The following is an 18780-nucleotide window of genomic DNA, read 5'->3' as shown; positions in this document are numbered from 1 at the left end:
TGGTGGGAGGAGGAGGATTACTTTCACCTCTTCCCCTGTTAGATTTTCGTTGTGCTGTGACATCACCCTTATACGCTGTGTAAAGCATACTTTTTAATTTATTTTGGAACTGCTGCATCCTTTTCGACTTGCGGTAATTCGGTAACATTTCAGGCACTTTATCCTTATACCGGGGGTCTAGTAGCATGGACACCCAGTACAGGTCGTTCTCCTTCAGCCTTTATATACGAGGGTACCTCAACAGGCACAACAGCATGAAAGACCCCATTTGCACAAGGTTGAATGCCGAGCTACTCATGTCCCGTTCCTCGTCCTCAGTGATCTCACTGAAGGTATCTTCTTCCCCCCAGCCACGTACAACACCACGGGTACCAGATAGGGGACAACGAGCACCCTGGGATGCCTGTTGTGGTTGGTCTTCTTCCTCCTCCTCCTCAAAGCCACATTCCTCCTCTGACTCTTCTTCCTCACAATCCTCTTCCAGCGTTGCCGCAGGTCCAGCAAGCGATGCTGATAAGGCTGTTTCTAGTGGTGATGGTGACCACAACTCTTCCTCTTCACGCTCATCTATGGCCTGATCCAGCACTCTACGCAGGGCACGCTCCAGGAAGAAAACAAATCGTATGATGTCGCTGATGGTGCCTTCGGTGCGACTGACTAGGTTTGTCACCTCCTCAAAAGGACGCATGAGCCTACAGGCATTGCGCATAAGCGTCCAGTAACGTGGCAAAAAAAATCCCAGCTCTGCAGAGGCTGTCCTAGCACCCTGGTCATACAAATAGTCGTTAACAGCTTTTTCTTGTTGGATCAGGCGGTCGAACAATAGGAGTGTTGAATTCCAACATGTCGGGCTGACGCAAATCAAGCGCCTAACTGGCATGTTGTTTTGCCGCTGGATATCTGAAAAGTGCACCATGGCCGTGTAGGAACACCTGAAATGGCCACACACCTTCCTGGCCTGCTTCAGGACGTCCTGTAAGCCTGGGTACTTACGCACAAAGCGTTGTACGATCAGATTACACACATGTGCCATGCACGGCACATGTGTCAACTTACCCAAATTCAATGCCGCCACCATATTTCTTACATTGTCAGAAACCACTTTACCGATCTCCAGTTGGTGCGGAGTCAGCCACTGATCCACCTGTGCGTTCAGGGCAGACAGGAGTGCTGGTCCGGTGTGACTCTCTGCTTTCAGGCAAGTCAACCCCAAGACGGCGTGACGCTGCCGTATCCGGGATGTGGAATAGTACTTGGGGAGCTGGGGGGGTGCCGTTGATGTGGAGCAAGATGCAGCAGCAGAAGAGGACTCAGCCGAGGAGGTTATGGAAGAGGATGGAGTAGGAGGAGAAGAGGAGGTGGCAGCAGGCCTGCCTGCAAGTCGTGGCGGTGTCACCAACTCCTCTGCAGAGCCACGCATTCCATGCTTGGCAGCCATCAGCAGGTTTACCCAATGTGCAATGTAGGTGATATACCTGCCCTGACCATGCTTTGCAGACCAGGTATCAGTGGTCAGATGGACCCTTGCCCCAACACTGTGTGCCAGATATGCCATTACTTCCTTTTGCACAATCGAGTACAGGTTGGGGATTGCCTTTTGCGCAAAGAAATTTCGGCCGGGTACCTTCCACTGCTGTGTCCCAATAGCTACAAATTATTTGAACACCTCGGACTCCACCCGCATGTATGGTAAAAGCTGGCGGGCTAAGAGTTCAGTCAAGCCAGCTGTCAGATGCCGGGCAAGGGGGTGACTTTGTGACGGCTTCTTACGCTCAAAAATGTCCTTGACAGACACCTGACTGTGGGCAGATGAGCAGGAACTGCTCAAGGCAAAACATGGAGTGGCGGATGGTTGAGAGGGGGCAAGGAGGACAGCAGTGGTTGACATGGCTGAAGATGCTGGACCAGGAGGAGGATGGCGGCTTTGAGTTTGTGTGCTGCATGTACTCATGTGTTGATCCCATAGGCGTTTGTGATGTGCGATCATGTGCCTTCGCAAAGCAGTTGTACCTAGGTGGGTGTTGGACTTCCCACGACTCTGTTTCTTTTGGCACAGGTTGCAAATGGCATCGCTGTTGTCAGAGGCAGACACACAAAAAAATGCCAGACTGCTGAGCTCTGCAATGATGGCATTCTGGTGGTGGCAACAGCATGCGTTGATTGGCGTGCTGTCTGGCTGACCCCGGGTGCCGATGCATGCTGTCTGACTGTGCCACTAGCTCCTTACGATGACCTCCCCCTCCTTCCAACTCATCTCCTCCTCCTCTCTGTCTCCCCCTCTGAACTTTCCCCCTCTTCTTAATTCTCTTCTAGCGGGCACCCACGTGACATCCACGGATGCATCGTCATCATCAACCACTTCACTTCTATCTGACAAGTCAACAAAGGAAGCAGCAGCGGGTACAACATCATCATCATCACACCGTACGTCCATGTGTGTAATGCTGCCTGACTGAGACATATCCCTGTTATCTACATCCTCTGGCAATAATGGTTGCACATCACTATCACTAATTTCTTCCAACTGATGTGTAAATAACTCCTCTGACAGATCAAGTGAAGCGGCTGTGGTGCTAGTGTTGGTGGTGGCGGCAAGCGGGTGAATGGTAACTTGAGAGGTGCTAAGCTGGAGGAGGATGGTGCGTCAAGGTTCCGAGCGGAAGCTGTAGAAGATTGGGTGTCCTGTGTTAGCCAGTCAACTATGTCCTCAGAAATGTTCGAGTTCGGGGTACGTGGCCTCTGAACACTGGGCATTATTCTAGGGCCAAAGGGAATCACAGCACCACGAACACGACGGCCCCTGCTGGGTGGCCTGCCTCTACCTGTCATTTTTTTTCCGATTAGTGGTACTATGCGTGCAAGCTACTGTGACAACAGATATGAGTGGCACTGTGCACTGGCAGAAGTTGGCAGAGTAGACGCTGTAGGCCTGACACACACGCTTGCAGACAACTAACTGCTATTCAATCTATTACAGTCAAAATTGTATTTTTTTTTAAATGTACACTACTGTTACACCAGATATGAGTTGCACTGGGGTGACACTGTGCTCTGGCAGGCAGGCACTGAAACGCACACGTGTGAAGGAAACTGACTGCTATTATTTAACACAGTCAAAAAAGTTTTTTTTTTTTAAATCTACACTACTGTTACACCAGATATGAGTTGCACTGGGGTGACACTGTGCCCTGGCAGGCACTGAAACGCACACGTGTGAAGGAAACTGACTGCTATTATTTAACACAGTCAAAAAAGTGTTGTTTTTTTTAAATCTACACTACTGTTACACCAGATATGAGTTGCACTGTGGTGACACTGTGCCCTGGCAGGCAGGCACTGAAACGCACACGTGTGAAGGAAACTGACTGCTATTATTTAACACAGTCAAAAAAGTATTGTTTTTTTTTAAATGTACACTACTGTTATACCACATATGAGTTGCACTGGGGTGACACTGTGCCCTGGCAGGCAGGCACTTAAACGCACACGTGTGAAGGAAACTGACTGCTATTATTTAACACAGTCAAAAAAGTGTTGTTTTTTTTAAATCTACACTACTGTTACACCAGATATGAGTTGCACTGGGGTGACACTGTGCCCTGGCAGGCAGGCACTGAAATGCACACGTGTGAAGGAAACTGACTGCTATTATTTAACACAGTCAAAAAAGTTTTTTGTTTTTTTTTAAATCTACACTACTGTTACACCAGATATGAGTTGCACTGGGGTGACACTGTGCCCTGGCAGGTAGGCCCTAAAACGCACACGTGTGAAGGAAACTGACTGCTATTATTTAACACAGTCAAAAAAGTGTTGTTTTTTTTAAATCTACACTACTGTTACACCAGATATGAGTTGCACTGTGGTGACACTGTGCCCTGGCAGGCAGGCACTGAAACGCACACGTGTGAAGGAAACTGACTGCTATTATTTAACACAGTCAAAAAAGTATTTTTTTTTTTAAATGTACACTACTGTTATACCACATATGAGTTGCACTGGGGTGACACTGTGCCCTGGCAGGCAGGCACTTAAACGCACACGTGTGAAGGAAACTGACTGCTATTATTTAACACAGTCAAAAAAGTGTTGTTTTTTTTAAATCTACACTACTGTTATACCAAATATGAGTTGCACTGGGGTGACACTGTGCCCTGGCAGGCAGGCACTTAAACGCACACGTGTGAAGGAAACTGACTGCTATTATTTAACACAGTCCAAAAAGTGTTGTTTTTTTTAAATCGACACTACTGTTACACCAGATATGAGTTGCACTGGGGTGACACTGTGCCCTGGCAGGCAGGCACTTAAACGCACACGTATGAAGGAAACTGACTGCTATTATTTAACACAGTCAAAAAAGTATTGTTTTTTTTAAATGTACACTACTGTTACACCAGATATGAGTTGCACTGGGGTGACACTGTGCCCTGGCAGGCACTGAAACGCACACGTGTGAAGGAAACTGACTGCTATTATTTAACACAGTCAAAAAAGTGTAGTTTTTTTTTTAAATCGACACTACTGTTACACCAGATATGAGTTGCACTGGGGTGACACTGTGCCCTGGCAGGCAGGCACTTAAACGCACACGTGTGAAGGAAACTGACTGCTATTATTTAACACAGTCAAAAAAGTGTTTTTTTTTTTAAATCTACACTACTGTTACACCAGATATGAGTGGTGGCACTGGACAAGTGGGCACAGTATACGCTGTGAGCCTGACACACACGCTGGCAGGCAGGCAACTGCAATTAGATTACACAGGAAAAAAAAAAAAGCAGACTTATGTTCTAGCCCTAAAAAGGGCTTTTTGGGGGCTGTCCTTACAGCAGAGATCAGATGAGTCCTTCAGGACTGTTGTGGACACTGAATACACTAGCCTAGCTATCTATTTCCCTATTCAATCAGCAGCAGCTACACTGTCCCTCCTCTCTCTAAGAATGCAGCTTCCAAATGAATCTAAAATGGATGCTGTCCAGGAGGTAGGAGGGTCTGGAAGGGAGGGTCTGCTGCTGATTGGCTGGAATGTATCTGCTGACTGTGAGGTACAGGGTCAAAGTATTAGTCAATGATGATGAATAGGGGGCGGATCGACCCCCACAAAATATATCATACCAATGCCCACACTGGATAAAAAAGAACTAAATGTCCTTACAATCAACTCAAAGGGCTTAAATAACCCATATAAAAAACATTGCCCTTAAAGACTTTGCCAATAAAAAAGGAGATATAATTTTCCTACAAGAATTACATTACATAAAAGGGAACGTAAAACATTCTTATTTAAATTTGGCCCTGTATTTTACACCTCAAACACCATAGTAGGAATACTTTTCAAAAAAGGGAATTCCCTTTCAACTACATAATGCTCACAGAGACTGTGAAGGCAGATATTTGATACTAATTGGGAAATTATATAGCACAATCGTTACTCTAGTAAGTATCTATGCCCCCAACACAAATCAAGATAAATTCATCACAGCCCTCTCAGACAAAATATTGGAAGTAGCAAAAGGTCTCCTGATTGTAGAAGGTGATCTCAACACAACTTTAGAACACCAAGTAGATAATTCTAATGGCACCACATCCACCCCCCATAGAATAATTAACAAAATCAAATGACAACTGAGAGACATTGCCGTCCATGACACCTGGAGAATTAATCACCCTGACTCCAGGGACTACACTTTTTTCTCACACCCACATGCACGATTTCCCGAACAGATTACTTCTTTACAGACATCACCACTCTAGCCCAAGCAACCCACATCACCAGCCAACCCACTACATGGTCAGACCACTCAATGGTATCATTCACAATCCGATAATGGCCGGCAGCTTCACCAACACCATATATACAGAGGATCAATTAAGAGCTTTTGAACCATCCACTTTATAGTGAAGAAATAGAAACATTTTTAATAGAATACTTTTCAACACAGGTTCGGCCCTCAATTTTCAAATAGTGTGGAAATCCCAGAAACTTCATATGAGAGGGCTATACGAATAGCCTTACACGACTCCATCAATAAAATTTCAGACCTAGAATCCAAACTCTGATTAGATCCTACAAACAAAACCATAATTACAGATCTGCAAACAGAAAAAAAAAAAAAACACCTCCTAGGGAGGGAATGCAAACAATTGGCTTTCAAACTTCATCAAACTTATTATGAAGGCGACAACAAATGCAGCAAAATTTTCGCAAGAAGATTAAAACGTAAAATAAACAGATCATATATCCTCTCGATCAAGTCTCGCAATAACACTACACATAATAATACCACAACAATCTCAGAAATCTTTCGGCCATACTGCCAAACCCTGTATAATCTTTCCAACACGCAATATACTACCCAATTGCCTAACACAGAGGAAAACAAAACCCCAATAGACCTGTACTTATACAACATCAACATCCCCAACATAACCCATGAACAACAGAACCACTTAGATAGCCCTTTCTAAATTCTCACTCAAGGACAAAGCCTCTGGCCCGGACAGCTACACTAATTATTACTACAAAGGATACTTAAATATCCTATCCCCTCATTTACTTTCCCTTTTTAACTCTATAACAGATACCAATTAATTCTCTCCCCAAGCACTAATCTCCATTATCCCCAAACCTGGCAAAGACCCTGAATATGTAGAAAACTATAGACTGATTTCCCTATTAAATACTGATCCCAAAATATTTGCAAAAATCTTAGCCAACCGACTAAACACAGTCTTCTAAGAACTAATACATAAAGATCAAGTTGGATTTGTCCCTTCAAAGGAAGCAAAAGACAACACAATCCGAGCTATCCACCTAATAAAGCACACCAAAACACACCACATCCCTTTCCTAGTTTTATTAACTGAAGCGGAGAAAGCGTTCAATTGCATCAGTTGGTAATTTCTGAAAGATATACTTTTTAGAATAGTAATAGGTCCTAAATTCTTAACAATTTTTTTTGCAATGTACGCGTCCCCCTCAGTTCGTGTAAGGGTTAACGGCTCACTATAGCAAATGATACCAGACAAGGCTGTCCCCTCCCCCCACTATTATTTGCATGTGTGATTGAAATACTCTCCCTAAAAATTTGGAACCATCCCAATATCACAGGTCTGACAATAGCAAACACACAGCACAATTTAATGCTATACGCAGATGACATATTATTCTGCATCACCAATCCCCAAACTACTATACCACATATAATACAACAACTAGAAAAAATGGCCACGTATCAAACTTTTTAATCAATAAAAACAAATTTTAAATATTAAATATTAACCTACCTCCCAATGAAGAACACATAGTCCGAAAAATATGCACATTTAAATGGCAACAATCTTTCCTCAAATACCTAGGGATATATCTGACTTCCAATCCAGATGACTTCTTCAATCTCAATTACAAACCACTTCTCACAGACATAATCACAGACCTTTCCTCTTGGATGAGAAAACACACATCATGGTTAGTCAAAATAAATCTTATTTAAATGAATATTCTTCCACACCTACTATAAATATTTCAAACCCTCCCTATCCCACTTCCAAATACTTTTATAATCAAACTGCAAAAAAAACTATTATAATTCATCTGGAAAAACTCTAAATTAATAAGAAATGAATGCTTCTTTCGATATCAATGGGCGGCCTAGGGGACTCTGATCTCTGTAAATATAGACAAGCTTACAACGCATCATAGACTGGTTCTCTAACATACAAAATAAAATATGTGTCCAACCAGAACATGATATCACACAAACCACCCACTTAGGAGCACTATGCTGGTCCCCAAAAGACACTACTACAAGACTCTACAAGAATCATAAAAGAAACATTTACTGTTTGGGATACAATTAATGTAGAATACCCTCATATCTCTTCTATAATAACACCACTAACACCCTTAACCCATAACCTAGAATTTACACCAGGACTTTTACACCCCCAAAAAATACTTTGCCCGAACAACAGATCGCTCCAGATCTTTCACCTAGGAAACGGACAACAATCCGCCACACCTGAAGATCTGGTCACAATGGGCTTCTCAGCTTTCAAAAAATGGCCATTTTACAGACAATACATCTCATATAGATCAACCCATCCTCAAAATAGAAATATGATCAGATCGTTAACTCTATTTGAATCTTTAAACCTACCCCAACCAGACATGCTTTATCTTTAACATATAAAATATTACAACAAATGCCCCCTAGAAACACACCATACTATATCAATAGGTAGAACACTAAACTTGGAATAGACATCTCTTACACAGACTCTCTACATATCTTTACAAGTATCAAAAAATCCTCTATCTCTTGTAAATATTTAGAACTCAATACTAAAATCATGCAAAGATGGTACCTAACACCAACCAGATGAAAAAAAAATATATATAATCTCAGCTCTGCAAACTGCTAGAGATGCGGTTCCTCAACAGGACACATGGCCCACATTTGGTGGCAGTGTCCTAATATCTCAGACATTTGGGCTCAAATAGCATGCGAAGCAAGCAAAATCTTAGAATTTAATATCCCACTGGATCCATGCCTATGGCTCTTTAATAAAACCTCAAAAAAACTTACCGCACCCAAAGTAATAGCTTCAAAATAATGATAGCAAGAAATTGGAAATTTGATAAAATACCCACAATAACACAATGGCAGCAAGAAATCTACCATATTCTCTCCCAGGAAGAATTCCACTTCATGAAAATTAAAAAACTTGACACATACACACAGATGCAATCACTTTGGGAATCATATATAAAATCTATTTAAACCATTTAACTATCTCTCCCCTACTTAACGCATTACAATATATCCCTTGAAGACATAACCCCCTTTGTAGTAACCATCCTTTTCAATTTATTTATCTCATTATTTGTGCTGAAATATAATATATATGACATGTAGCCATACAAATAATCTCATACTGTTGTTTTACAAACTTTTACTGTTTTCCAATTTTCTCTTACCTACCCCCCTATTCCCTGTTTCCCCCAAAACTTCTACTGAAACTTTGTTAATAATGATGAAAACAGGATGTAAAATGCCAATATTCTTGCTGTCGTTTACATCTGAAATCTGTATGACTTTGGCTTTCAATAAAAATTGTTTGAAACAAAATATAAAATAAAAAAAACAATGGATATAACAGTTGCTCACAGTGAACATTTCAGAGGTTACTGAACCATTAATAAAAAATACTTTGAATACAACTAGAAAACACATAAGAGACTATATATTAAACTATATAACAGATATAGGGATATTCCCTAAAAATAAAAACATGTCTCCAAGAAAGCAATACCAGAAGGAGAAAATAAATAAAAATGGTAATCCAACAAATCCTTCAGTTGATAGCTAGGAGAAGAACAACAACATCATCCTCTGAATCTGAATCTGAGGGGCAGAAATCTTTTATCACTTTACCTAAATCTGTATTGTCTTCAATCCCATCAAAACAAGATTTCACCTCACTCATCACACAAATGAAACAATGCATAAAGGATGAAATTGCTGACTTAAAAAAGACATACAAGAAATTGGCAACAGAGAAGACAAGTTGGAGGAGGTTTGGGATGTTCATAGTAGGAAATCTACAAAAATGAGGAACCAATTAGAAGAACAAGATGTCTCCATTCAACAACTGGAAGATAAGATACAAGATCTGGAAAACAGATCTCGAAGACATAACATTAGAATCAGAGACATTCCAGAGCAAGTGATGGCGGCTGATTTAATTGGATACCTACAAACCCTTTTCTCTACCATGAGAGCCTCTGAAGATGCTGAGCGTGTAATCATTGACAGAGCCCATAAGGTGCTGAGACCTCCACCAACAGAGGGAGCCCCTCATAGGGATGTTATTCTTAAAATAACCAATTACCATATAAAAGAGGAAATCATGAAAGGTGCAAGAGAGAGAAACCCCATTTCAAAAAGATGGTATTGTATTACAGTTCTATGCAGACTTGTTGGCTCGGACACTGTCTAGAAGGAAATAACTTTCTCCATTAACACAACATTTAGGCTTGCTGAATATCAACTATAGATTGGATCACCCGTTTCAGCTGATTGCCATATGGAAGAACAGGAAAGCTTTCTGTTCCTCACCAGCGGAAATCACAAATTTTTGCTGTAAGTTAGAGATTCCTGAGCCAAATCGCAGGACAGATGACATCTCCCAAGCAGAATCCACCAAGCAGCAAACCTTAAAGCCATTGGGGCCTAGTTATCAAGCTGTCAACCTCAAATACGCTGGAATTCCGCAGCGTATTTGTGGCGAGGCTGATTCGCCTTAGTTATCAAAGGCTAGAGACCGGCAAAAGTAGAATTTTGTGACGTAAACTTCGATCCGCCGGACTCAGTCCGACACAGATCGATTCTTACGTCACTCCAGATGTTCCGCACACAAGTTCGGCACAATCTGACTACTTTTGCTAGTTATCAAAAAACTAGCAGGTACGCTCGGCACTTTTCCGGCCCAGCGTACCTGGTTTTCAAACCGCCACCCTGGAGGCGGTGGATCCCATAGGAATCAATGGGAGTCTGACCATAGCGAAAGTTCATGTTTGCTGCTGCCCGATATCCCATTGATTCCTATGGGAGCTGTCTACACCTAACACCCTAACATGTACCCCGAGTCTAAACACCCCTAATCTGCCCCCCCTACACCGCCGCAACTAAATAAATGTATTACCCCCTAAACCGCTGCTCCCTGACCCCGCTGCAACTATAATAAATGTATTAACCCCTAAACCGCCGCTCCCGGAGCCCACCGCCACCTACATTATACCTAGTAACCCCTATCCTGCCCCCCCTATACCGCCGCCCTCTATAATAAAGTTATTAACCCCTATCCTGCCGATCCCGCACCTCAACGCAACTAAATAAATAGTTTAACCCCTAAACCGCCGCTTCCGGCCCCTGCTGCAACCTATATTAAATTTATTAACCCCTATCCTGCCCCCCCTACACCGTCGCCACCTATAATAAGTTTATTAACCCCTATCCTGCCCCCCACTACACCACCGCCACTGTAATAAATTTATTAACACCTAAACCTAAGTCTAACACTAACCCTAACACCCCCTAACTTAAATATTAATTAAATAAATCTAAATAATATTTCTATTATGAACTAAATTAATCCTATTTAAAACTTATGTTAGGATTTATTTTTATTTTACAGGTAACTTTCAATTTATTTTAACTAGGTACAATAGCTATTAAATAGTTATTAACTATTTAATAGCTTACCTAGCTAAAATAAAGAGAAATTTACCTGTAAAATAAAAACTAACCTAAGTTACAATTACACCTAACACTACACTATCATTAAATAAATTATTCCTATTTAAAACTAAATACTTACCTGTAAAATAAACCCTAAGATAGCTACAATGTAATTAATAATTACATTGTAGCTATTTTAGGATTTATATTTATTTTACAGGTAACTTGGTATTTATTTTAGCTAGTTAGAATAGTTATTAAATATATTAAATAGTTATTAACTATTTAATAACTACCTAGCTAAAAGAAATACAAAATTACCTGTAAAATAAATCCTAACCTAAGTTACAATTAAACCTAGCACTACACTATCATTAAATTAATTAAATAAATTAACTACAAATAACTACAATTAAATACAATTACATAAACTAACTAAAGTACAAAAAATAAAAAAAGCTAAGTTACAAAAAATAAAAAAATAGGTTACAAACATTTAAAAAATATTACAACAATTTTAAGCTAATTACACCTAATCTAAGCCCCCTAATAAAATAACAAACCCCCCCAAAATAAAAAAAATGCCCTACCCTATTCTAAAGTTAAAAAGTTCAAAGCTCCTTTACCTTACCAGCCCTTAAAAGGGCCTTTTGTGGGGCATGCCCCAAAGAATTCAGCTCTTTTGCCTGTAAAAGAAAAATTCAACCCCCCCCACATTAAAACCCACCACCCACATACCCCTAATCTAAACCAAACCCCCCTTAAAATAACCTAACACTAATCCCCTGAAGATCATCCTACCTTGAGTCGTCTTCACTCAGCCGAGCAGCGATGGAACCGAAGAGGACATCCGGAGCGGCAGAAGTTATCCTCCAAGGGGCGCTAAAGAAGTCTTCTATCCGGGCGATGTCATCTTCCAAGAGGCGCTGAAGAATTCTTCTATCCGGGCGATGTCATCTTCCAAGAGGCGCTGAAGAAGTCTTCTATCCGGGTGATGTCATCTTCCAAGAGGCGCTGAAGAAGTCTTCTATCCGGGCGATGTCATCTTCCAAGCGGGGTCTTCAATCTTCATCCCGCCGACGTGGAACATCCTTCTTTACCGACGTACTACCGACGAATGAAGGCTCCTTTAAGGGACGTCATCCAAGATGGCGTCCCTTCAATTCCGATTGGCTGATAGGATTCTATCAGCCAATCGGAATTAAGGTAGGAAAAATCTGATTGGAACAGCCAATAGAATGCGAGCTCAATCTGATTGGCTGATTGTATCAGCCAATCAGATTGAACTTGAATCTGATTGGCTGATTCAATCAGCCAATCAGATTTTTCCTACCTTAATTCCGATTGGCTGATAGAATCCTATCAGCCAATCGGAATTGAAGGGACGCCATCTTGGATGACGTCCCTTAAAGGAGCCTTCATTCGTCGGTAGTCCGTCGGTAAAGAAGGATGTTCCGCGTCGGCGGGATGAAGATTGAAGACCCCGCTTGGAAGATGACATCGCCCGGATAGAAGACTTCTTCAGCGCCTCTTGGAAGATGACATCGCCCGGATAGAAGACTTCTTCAGCGCCTCTTGGAAGATGACATCGCCCGGATAGAAGACTTCTTCAGCGCCTCTTGGAAGATGTCATCGCCCGGATAGAAGACTTCTTCAGCGCCCCTTGGAGGATAACTTCTGCCGCTCCGGATGTCCTCTTTGGTTCCATCGCTGCTCGGCTGAGTGAAGACGACTCAAGGTTGGATGATCTTCAGGGGATTAGTGTTAGGTTATTTTAAGGGGGGTTTGGGTTAGATTAGGGGTATGTGGGTGGTGGGTTTTAATGTTGGGGGGGTTGTATTTTTCTTTTACAGGCAAAAGAGCTGAATTCTTTGGGGCATGCCCCACAAAAGGCCCTTTTAAGGGCTGGTAAGGTAAAAGAGCTTTGAACTTGTTTAATTTAGAATAGGGTAGGGCATTTTTTTATTTTGGGGGGGTTTGTTATTTTATTAGGGGGCTTAGATTAGGTGTAAGTAGCTTAAAATTGTAATATTTTTAAAATGTTTGTAACTTATTTTTTTTATTTTTTGTAACTTAGCTTTTTTATTTTTTGTACTTTAGTTAGTTTATGTAATTGTATTTAATTGTAGTTATTTGTAGTTAATTTATTTAATTAATTTAATGATAGTGTAGTGTTAGGTTTAATTGTAACTTAGGTTAGGATTTATTTTACTGGTAATTTTGTATTTCTTTTAGCTAGGTAGTTATTAAATAGTTAATAACTATTTAATAACTATTCTAACTAGCTAAAATAAATACAAAGTTACCTGTAAAATAAATATAAATCCTAAGATAGCTACAATGGAATTATTAATTAAATTGTAGCTATCTTAGGGTTTATTTTACAGGTAAGTATTTAGTTTTAAATAGTATTAATTTATTTAAGTATAGTGTAGTGTTAGGTGTAATTGTAACTTAGGTTAGTTTTTATTTTACAGGTTAATTTCTCTTTATTTTAGCTAGGTAAGCTATTAAATAGTTAATAACTATTTAATAGCTATTGTACCTAGTTAAAATAAATTGAAAGTTACCTGTAAAATAAAAATAAATCCTAAGATAGCTACAATATAATTATTATTTATATTGTAGCTATATTAGAGTTTATTTTAAAGGTAAGTATTTAGTTTTAAATAGGATTAATTTAGTTCATAATAGAAATATTATTTAGATTTATTTAATTAATATTTAAGTTAGGGGGGTGTTAGGGTTAGTGTTAGACTTAGGTTTATGGGTTAATAATTTAATTACAGTGGTGGCGGTGTAGTGGGGGGCAGGATAGGGGTTAATAAATTTATTATAGGTGGTGACGGTGTAGGGGGGGCAGGATAGGGGTTAATAAATTTAATATAGGTTGCGGCGGGTTCAGGGAGCGGCGGTTTAGGGGTTAAACTATTTATTTAGTTGCGGCGAGGTGCGGGATCAGCAGGATAGGGGTTAATAACTTTATTATAGAGGGCGACGGTATAGGGGGGGCAGGATAGGGGTTACTAGGTATAATGTAGGTGGCAGCGGTGTCCGGGAGCGGCGGTTTAGGGGTTAATACATTTATAAGAGTTGCGGCGGGGTCTAGGAGTGGCGGTTTAGGGTTAGTAACTTTATTTCGTTGCGGGGGGCTCCGGGGGCGCCGGTATAGGGGGTAGAACAGTGTAGTTTAGTGTGAGTGCTTAGTGACAGGCTAGCAAGAAAGCTGTCAAAAAGCCGAAGAGCAGCGAGATCGGATGAGTGATAACTCTCACAGTCCGCTGCTCATCACCCCGTACTTGGTGCGCGGCTTTCTGAAAGCATTTTTGATAACTTAGGCGAATTTTTGCAGGTCCGCGGCGGCGATGTGAGGCGAGCTTAGGCGGGCGTATTGGGCCGGCGAAGGCAAGAAAAGTAGACACGTTGATAACTAGGCCCCCATGTCTTATCAGAATGCATTTGACAGTTTTTCACAGCTAGAGGTTGTTAGTTCATGTGTTTCGTATAGATAACACTGTTCTCATACACGTGGAGAGTCAGCACCAATTGCCTGTAATGTAAGTTTGTCAAAAGAACTGAGATAAGGGGCAGTCTGCAGAAGCTTAGATACAAGGTAATTACAGAGGTAAAATATATATTACTATAAAAGTGTTGGTTATGAAAAACTGGAGAATGGTAAAAAAAAGGGATTATCTATATTTTTAAGCAATATCATTTTTGGTGTTTACTATCCCTATAACCCAAGAAAAAGTGCAAGATAGACAATTATCAGATGTATTTCACAGCAAAAGGTAGCAAAAGAAATAATGGATGTATATTATGACAATGTTATACATTATTCTTTGAATAATAAAACATTTTGGGTCAGATTACGAATGGCGCTTTAACAGAAACGCACAATCGAAAAGGGGTTTATCACGGCTGTTTGTATGCACCGGGTTTTCCGCTCGTATTACAAGTTGAAAGTAAACGTGATCGCTTGAGTGCAATTGAAGTTATTGTGCATTGGGTAAGCACGACCCCAGAGTGCTGGCTAACTGTTTTGTGCAGCATAAAAGTCTCACAAAATACATCAAAAATACATTGCAAAGTACAGTTACACTCAAAATAACATCATCTAATAAAAATTATTAAAAATAAAAAATATTGAACAACAAAGTTATAAGTGCTCAAAGATATGAGATCTCAGGAGTTAGAAAAAAAAAAGCCTGCAAAAGGATTTAACATTGAGATACATATACACTATATATACGTGTGCAAAGATGAATATGTACGTAAATATATACAGTATCTCACAAAAGTGAGTACACCCCTCACATTTTTGTAAATATTGTATTATATCTTTTTATGTGAAAACACTAAAGAAATTACACTTTGCTATAATGTAAGTAGTGAGTGTACAGCCTGTATAACAATGTAAATTTGCTGTCCCCCTCAAAATAACTCAACACACAGCCATTAATGTCTAAACCATTGGCAACAAAAGTGAGTACATCCCTAAGTGGAAATGTCCAAATTGGGCCCAATTAGCCATTTTCCCTTCCTGGTGTCATGTAACTCATTAGTGTTACAAGGTCTCAGGTGTGAATGGGGAGCAGGTGTGTTACATTTGGGTGTTATCGCTCTCACACTCTCTCATACTGGTCAATGGAAAATCAACATGGCACCTCATGGCAAAGAACTCTCTGATGATCTGAAAAAAAGAATTGTTGCTCTACATAAAGATGGCCAGCTAGGCTATAAGAAGATTGCCAAGACCCTGAAACTGAGCTACAGCACGGTGGCCAAGACCATACAGTGGTTTCACAGGACTGGTTCCACTCAGAACAGGCCTCACCATGGTCGACCAAAGGAGTTGAGTGCACGTGCTTAGCGTCATATCCAGAGGCTATCTTTGGGAAATAGACGTATGAGTGCTGCCAGCATTGCTGCAGAGGTTAAAGGGGTGGGGGGTCAGCCTATCAGTGCTCAGACCATACACCGAACACTGCATCAAATTGGTCTGCATGGCTGTAGTCCCAGAAGGAAGCCTCTTCTAAAGATGATGCACAAGAAAGCTCGCAAACAGTTTGCTGAAGACAAGCAGACTAAGGACATGGATTACTGGATCTATGTCCTATGGTCCGATGAGACCAAGATAAACTTATTTGGTGCAGATGGTGTCAAGCATGTGTGGAGGCAACCAGGTAAGGAGTACAAAGACAGGTGTGTCTTTCCTACAATCAAGCATGGTGGTGGGAGTATCATAGTCAGGGCCTGCATGAGTGCTGCTGGCACTGTGGAGCTACAGTTCATTGAGGGAACCGTGAATGCCAACATGTACTGTGACATACTGAAGCAGAGCATGATCCCCTCCCTTCGGAGACTGGGCCGTAGGGCAGTATTCCAACATGATAACGACCCCAAACACACCTCCAAGATGACCACTACCTTGAAAAGAAGCTGAGGGTAAAGGTGATGGACTGGCCAAGCCTGTCTCCAGACCTAAACCTTATTGAGCATCTGTGGGGCATCCTCAAACAGAAGGTGGGGGAGCGCAAGGTCTCTAACATCCACCAGCTCCATAATGTCGTCATGGAGGAGTGGAAGAGTACTCCAGTGGCAACCTGTGACGCTCTGGTGAACTCCATGCCCAAGAGGGTTAAGGCAGTGCTTGAAAATAATGGTGGACACACAAAATATTGACACTTTGGGCCCAATTTGGACATTTCCACTTAGGGGTGTACTCACTTTTCTTGCCAACGGTTTAGACATTAATGGATGTGCGTTGAGTTATTTTGAGGGGACAGCAAATTTACACTGTTACACTACTTTACATTGAAGCAAAGTGTAATTTCTTTAGTGTTGTCATATGAAAAGATATAATAAAATATTTACAAAAATGTGAGGGCTGTACTCACTTTTGTGAGATACTATATATACTATATATATATATATATATATACAGTATATATATATACAGTATATATATATATATATATGTGTATATATATAAATCTCTCATAGTCACGTTGATTGGAGAAGCCGTGTTAGTCCAGAGATTTAGATATCAAAATAACAAGAGTATTGCATTGAGCAATGATACTTTTCAAAAGCTTCTGAAAGCTTGTCATCTAATAAATGTATAGTTAGCCCAATAAAAAAGTATCATTGCTCAATGCAATACTCTTGTTATTTTGATATATATATATATATATGTGTGTGTGTGCGTGCGTTTATATCTGTGTACATACGTATATATTTATGTATTTATATGTGTATATATGTATTTACAGACATATATACACATATAAACACATAAATACATATGCACACACACACACATATATATATGTATATATACTGTACACTTTTTGTCTGAGGACGGGTCTTATTGATCCGAAAACGTTCACACTAATAAAGTGAATAGTTCTTTTGATGAAATTCCTTTGGAGTGCGCTTTTTCTACTTTGGTTTATACTTGCTTTTGCTGTACCCAGGGCTGCTGTATATGGATATCTGGAGTGCACATTGTCTAATACTTACTTGGTGATGTATTTTGTTGCATCATACTTGACATCTGTGTTGTGTGTTTGCTTTGAGACAATCACAGCTTCTACTTTATTATTATTATTTGAGGCTAAATGTGAATGTGCTGGATAGGGTTTACATTATTTTTCTCTTTATATAATTAATTATCTTTTAAACCTCCGCGCACCTGGGTACTGATCTCAGCATTTAGGGTAGGTGGGTTCCAGACCTCAGTCATTACAATCCTATGCTAGCTGGTATATCTAATAAATATATATATATATATAAATGTGTATTTATTAATAAATAATAATACAGTTTATTTTCAACTCGTAATACAAGCGCAACTTGAAGTGCGCAAAAAGCTTACTTCTAGGGCAGTAAACGCTCGAGCTGGAGCGTTAAATAACTCTCCACTTGTAATCTGGCGCTTTATGCACTGTTGAGTTTAATTGCATTTTAAAATTTTTATATTTTTTAAAAGTTCTTAATTTCGGTGGATGCTGCACTGGCGCACTTAAATAGAGATACTTGTGTAACTTACCTGAACAGGTATCATCAGCAAAACAACCCATACGTGTCACACAAAGTGTGAGAACCATCCATTGTTGTACAGTATATCCTCTCATTGTTAGAGAATGTGTGTGGGTCCAAAAGCTATTGAGTCTTCTTATATTAGCACAAATCTCAAGCCTCTAAGATTCCCCTACTGAATATATTTTTATTATTTATTTATTATCTATTTTGCAAGTCAACACACGCATTCTTTATTTTTAGCCTGATTTCCAAAAAAATGAGAAGTAGTACTGCGTAATACCATACAAGCAGAAACTATATGCTGAAAAGCAAACCAGCACCAATATTGCAAGGGAAAATCACAAAAAGACAGAAATAATGATACTAATAATAATAAAAAGTCTTTAAAAACGTCAAATATAAAATCAATGTCCAATCAGTGTTAAGATACAACAAATGTTACTTGTGCACATGTGGTCCTGGCTGTTGTGGACAAGATCAGCCGCAC

At 40.2% G+C, this 18780-nt stretch overlaps 1 protein-coding gene across 1 annotated transcript in view; it reads right to left on the bottom strand.

The window, feature by feature from the left end:
* Nucleotides 1-18376, bottom strand: part of LOC128636095 (ficolin-1-A-like) — a 79472-nt gene extending 61096 nt beyond the window's left edge. The window contains exon 1 of the mRNA XM_053689159.1: nt 18301-18376. Coding sequence (XP_053545134.1) covers nt 18301-18358 — 58 coding nt within the window. The 5' untranslated portion in view covers nt 18359-18376. The remainder of the gene's footprint in view (nt 1-18300) is intronic.
* Nucleotides 18377-18780: the final 404 nt, after the last annotated feature.

The sequence above is a fragment of the Bombina bombina genome, chromosome 7 (genome assembly GCF_027579735.1).
Source record: "Bombina bombina isolate aBomBom1 chromosome 7, aBomBom1.pri, whole genome shotgun sequence".
Taxonomy (NCBI): Eukaryota; Metazoa; Chordata; class Amphibia; order Anura; family Bombinatoridae; genus Bombina; species Bombina bombina.
Note: the sequence above shows the minus strand (reverse complement) of the source record. Positions and strands in the feature narration are given on the sequence as shown.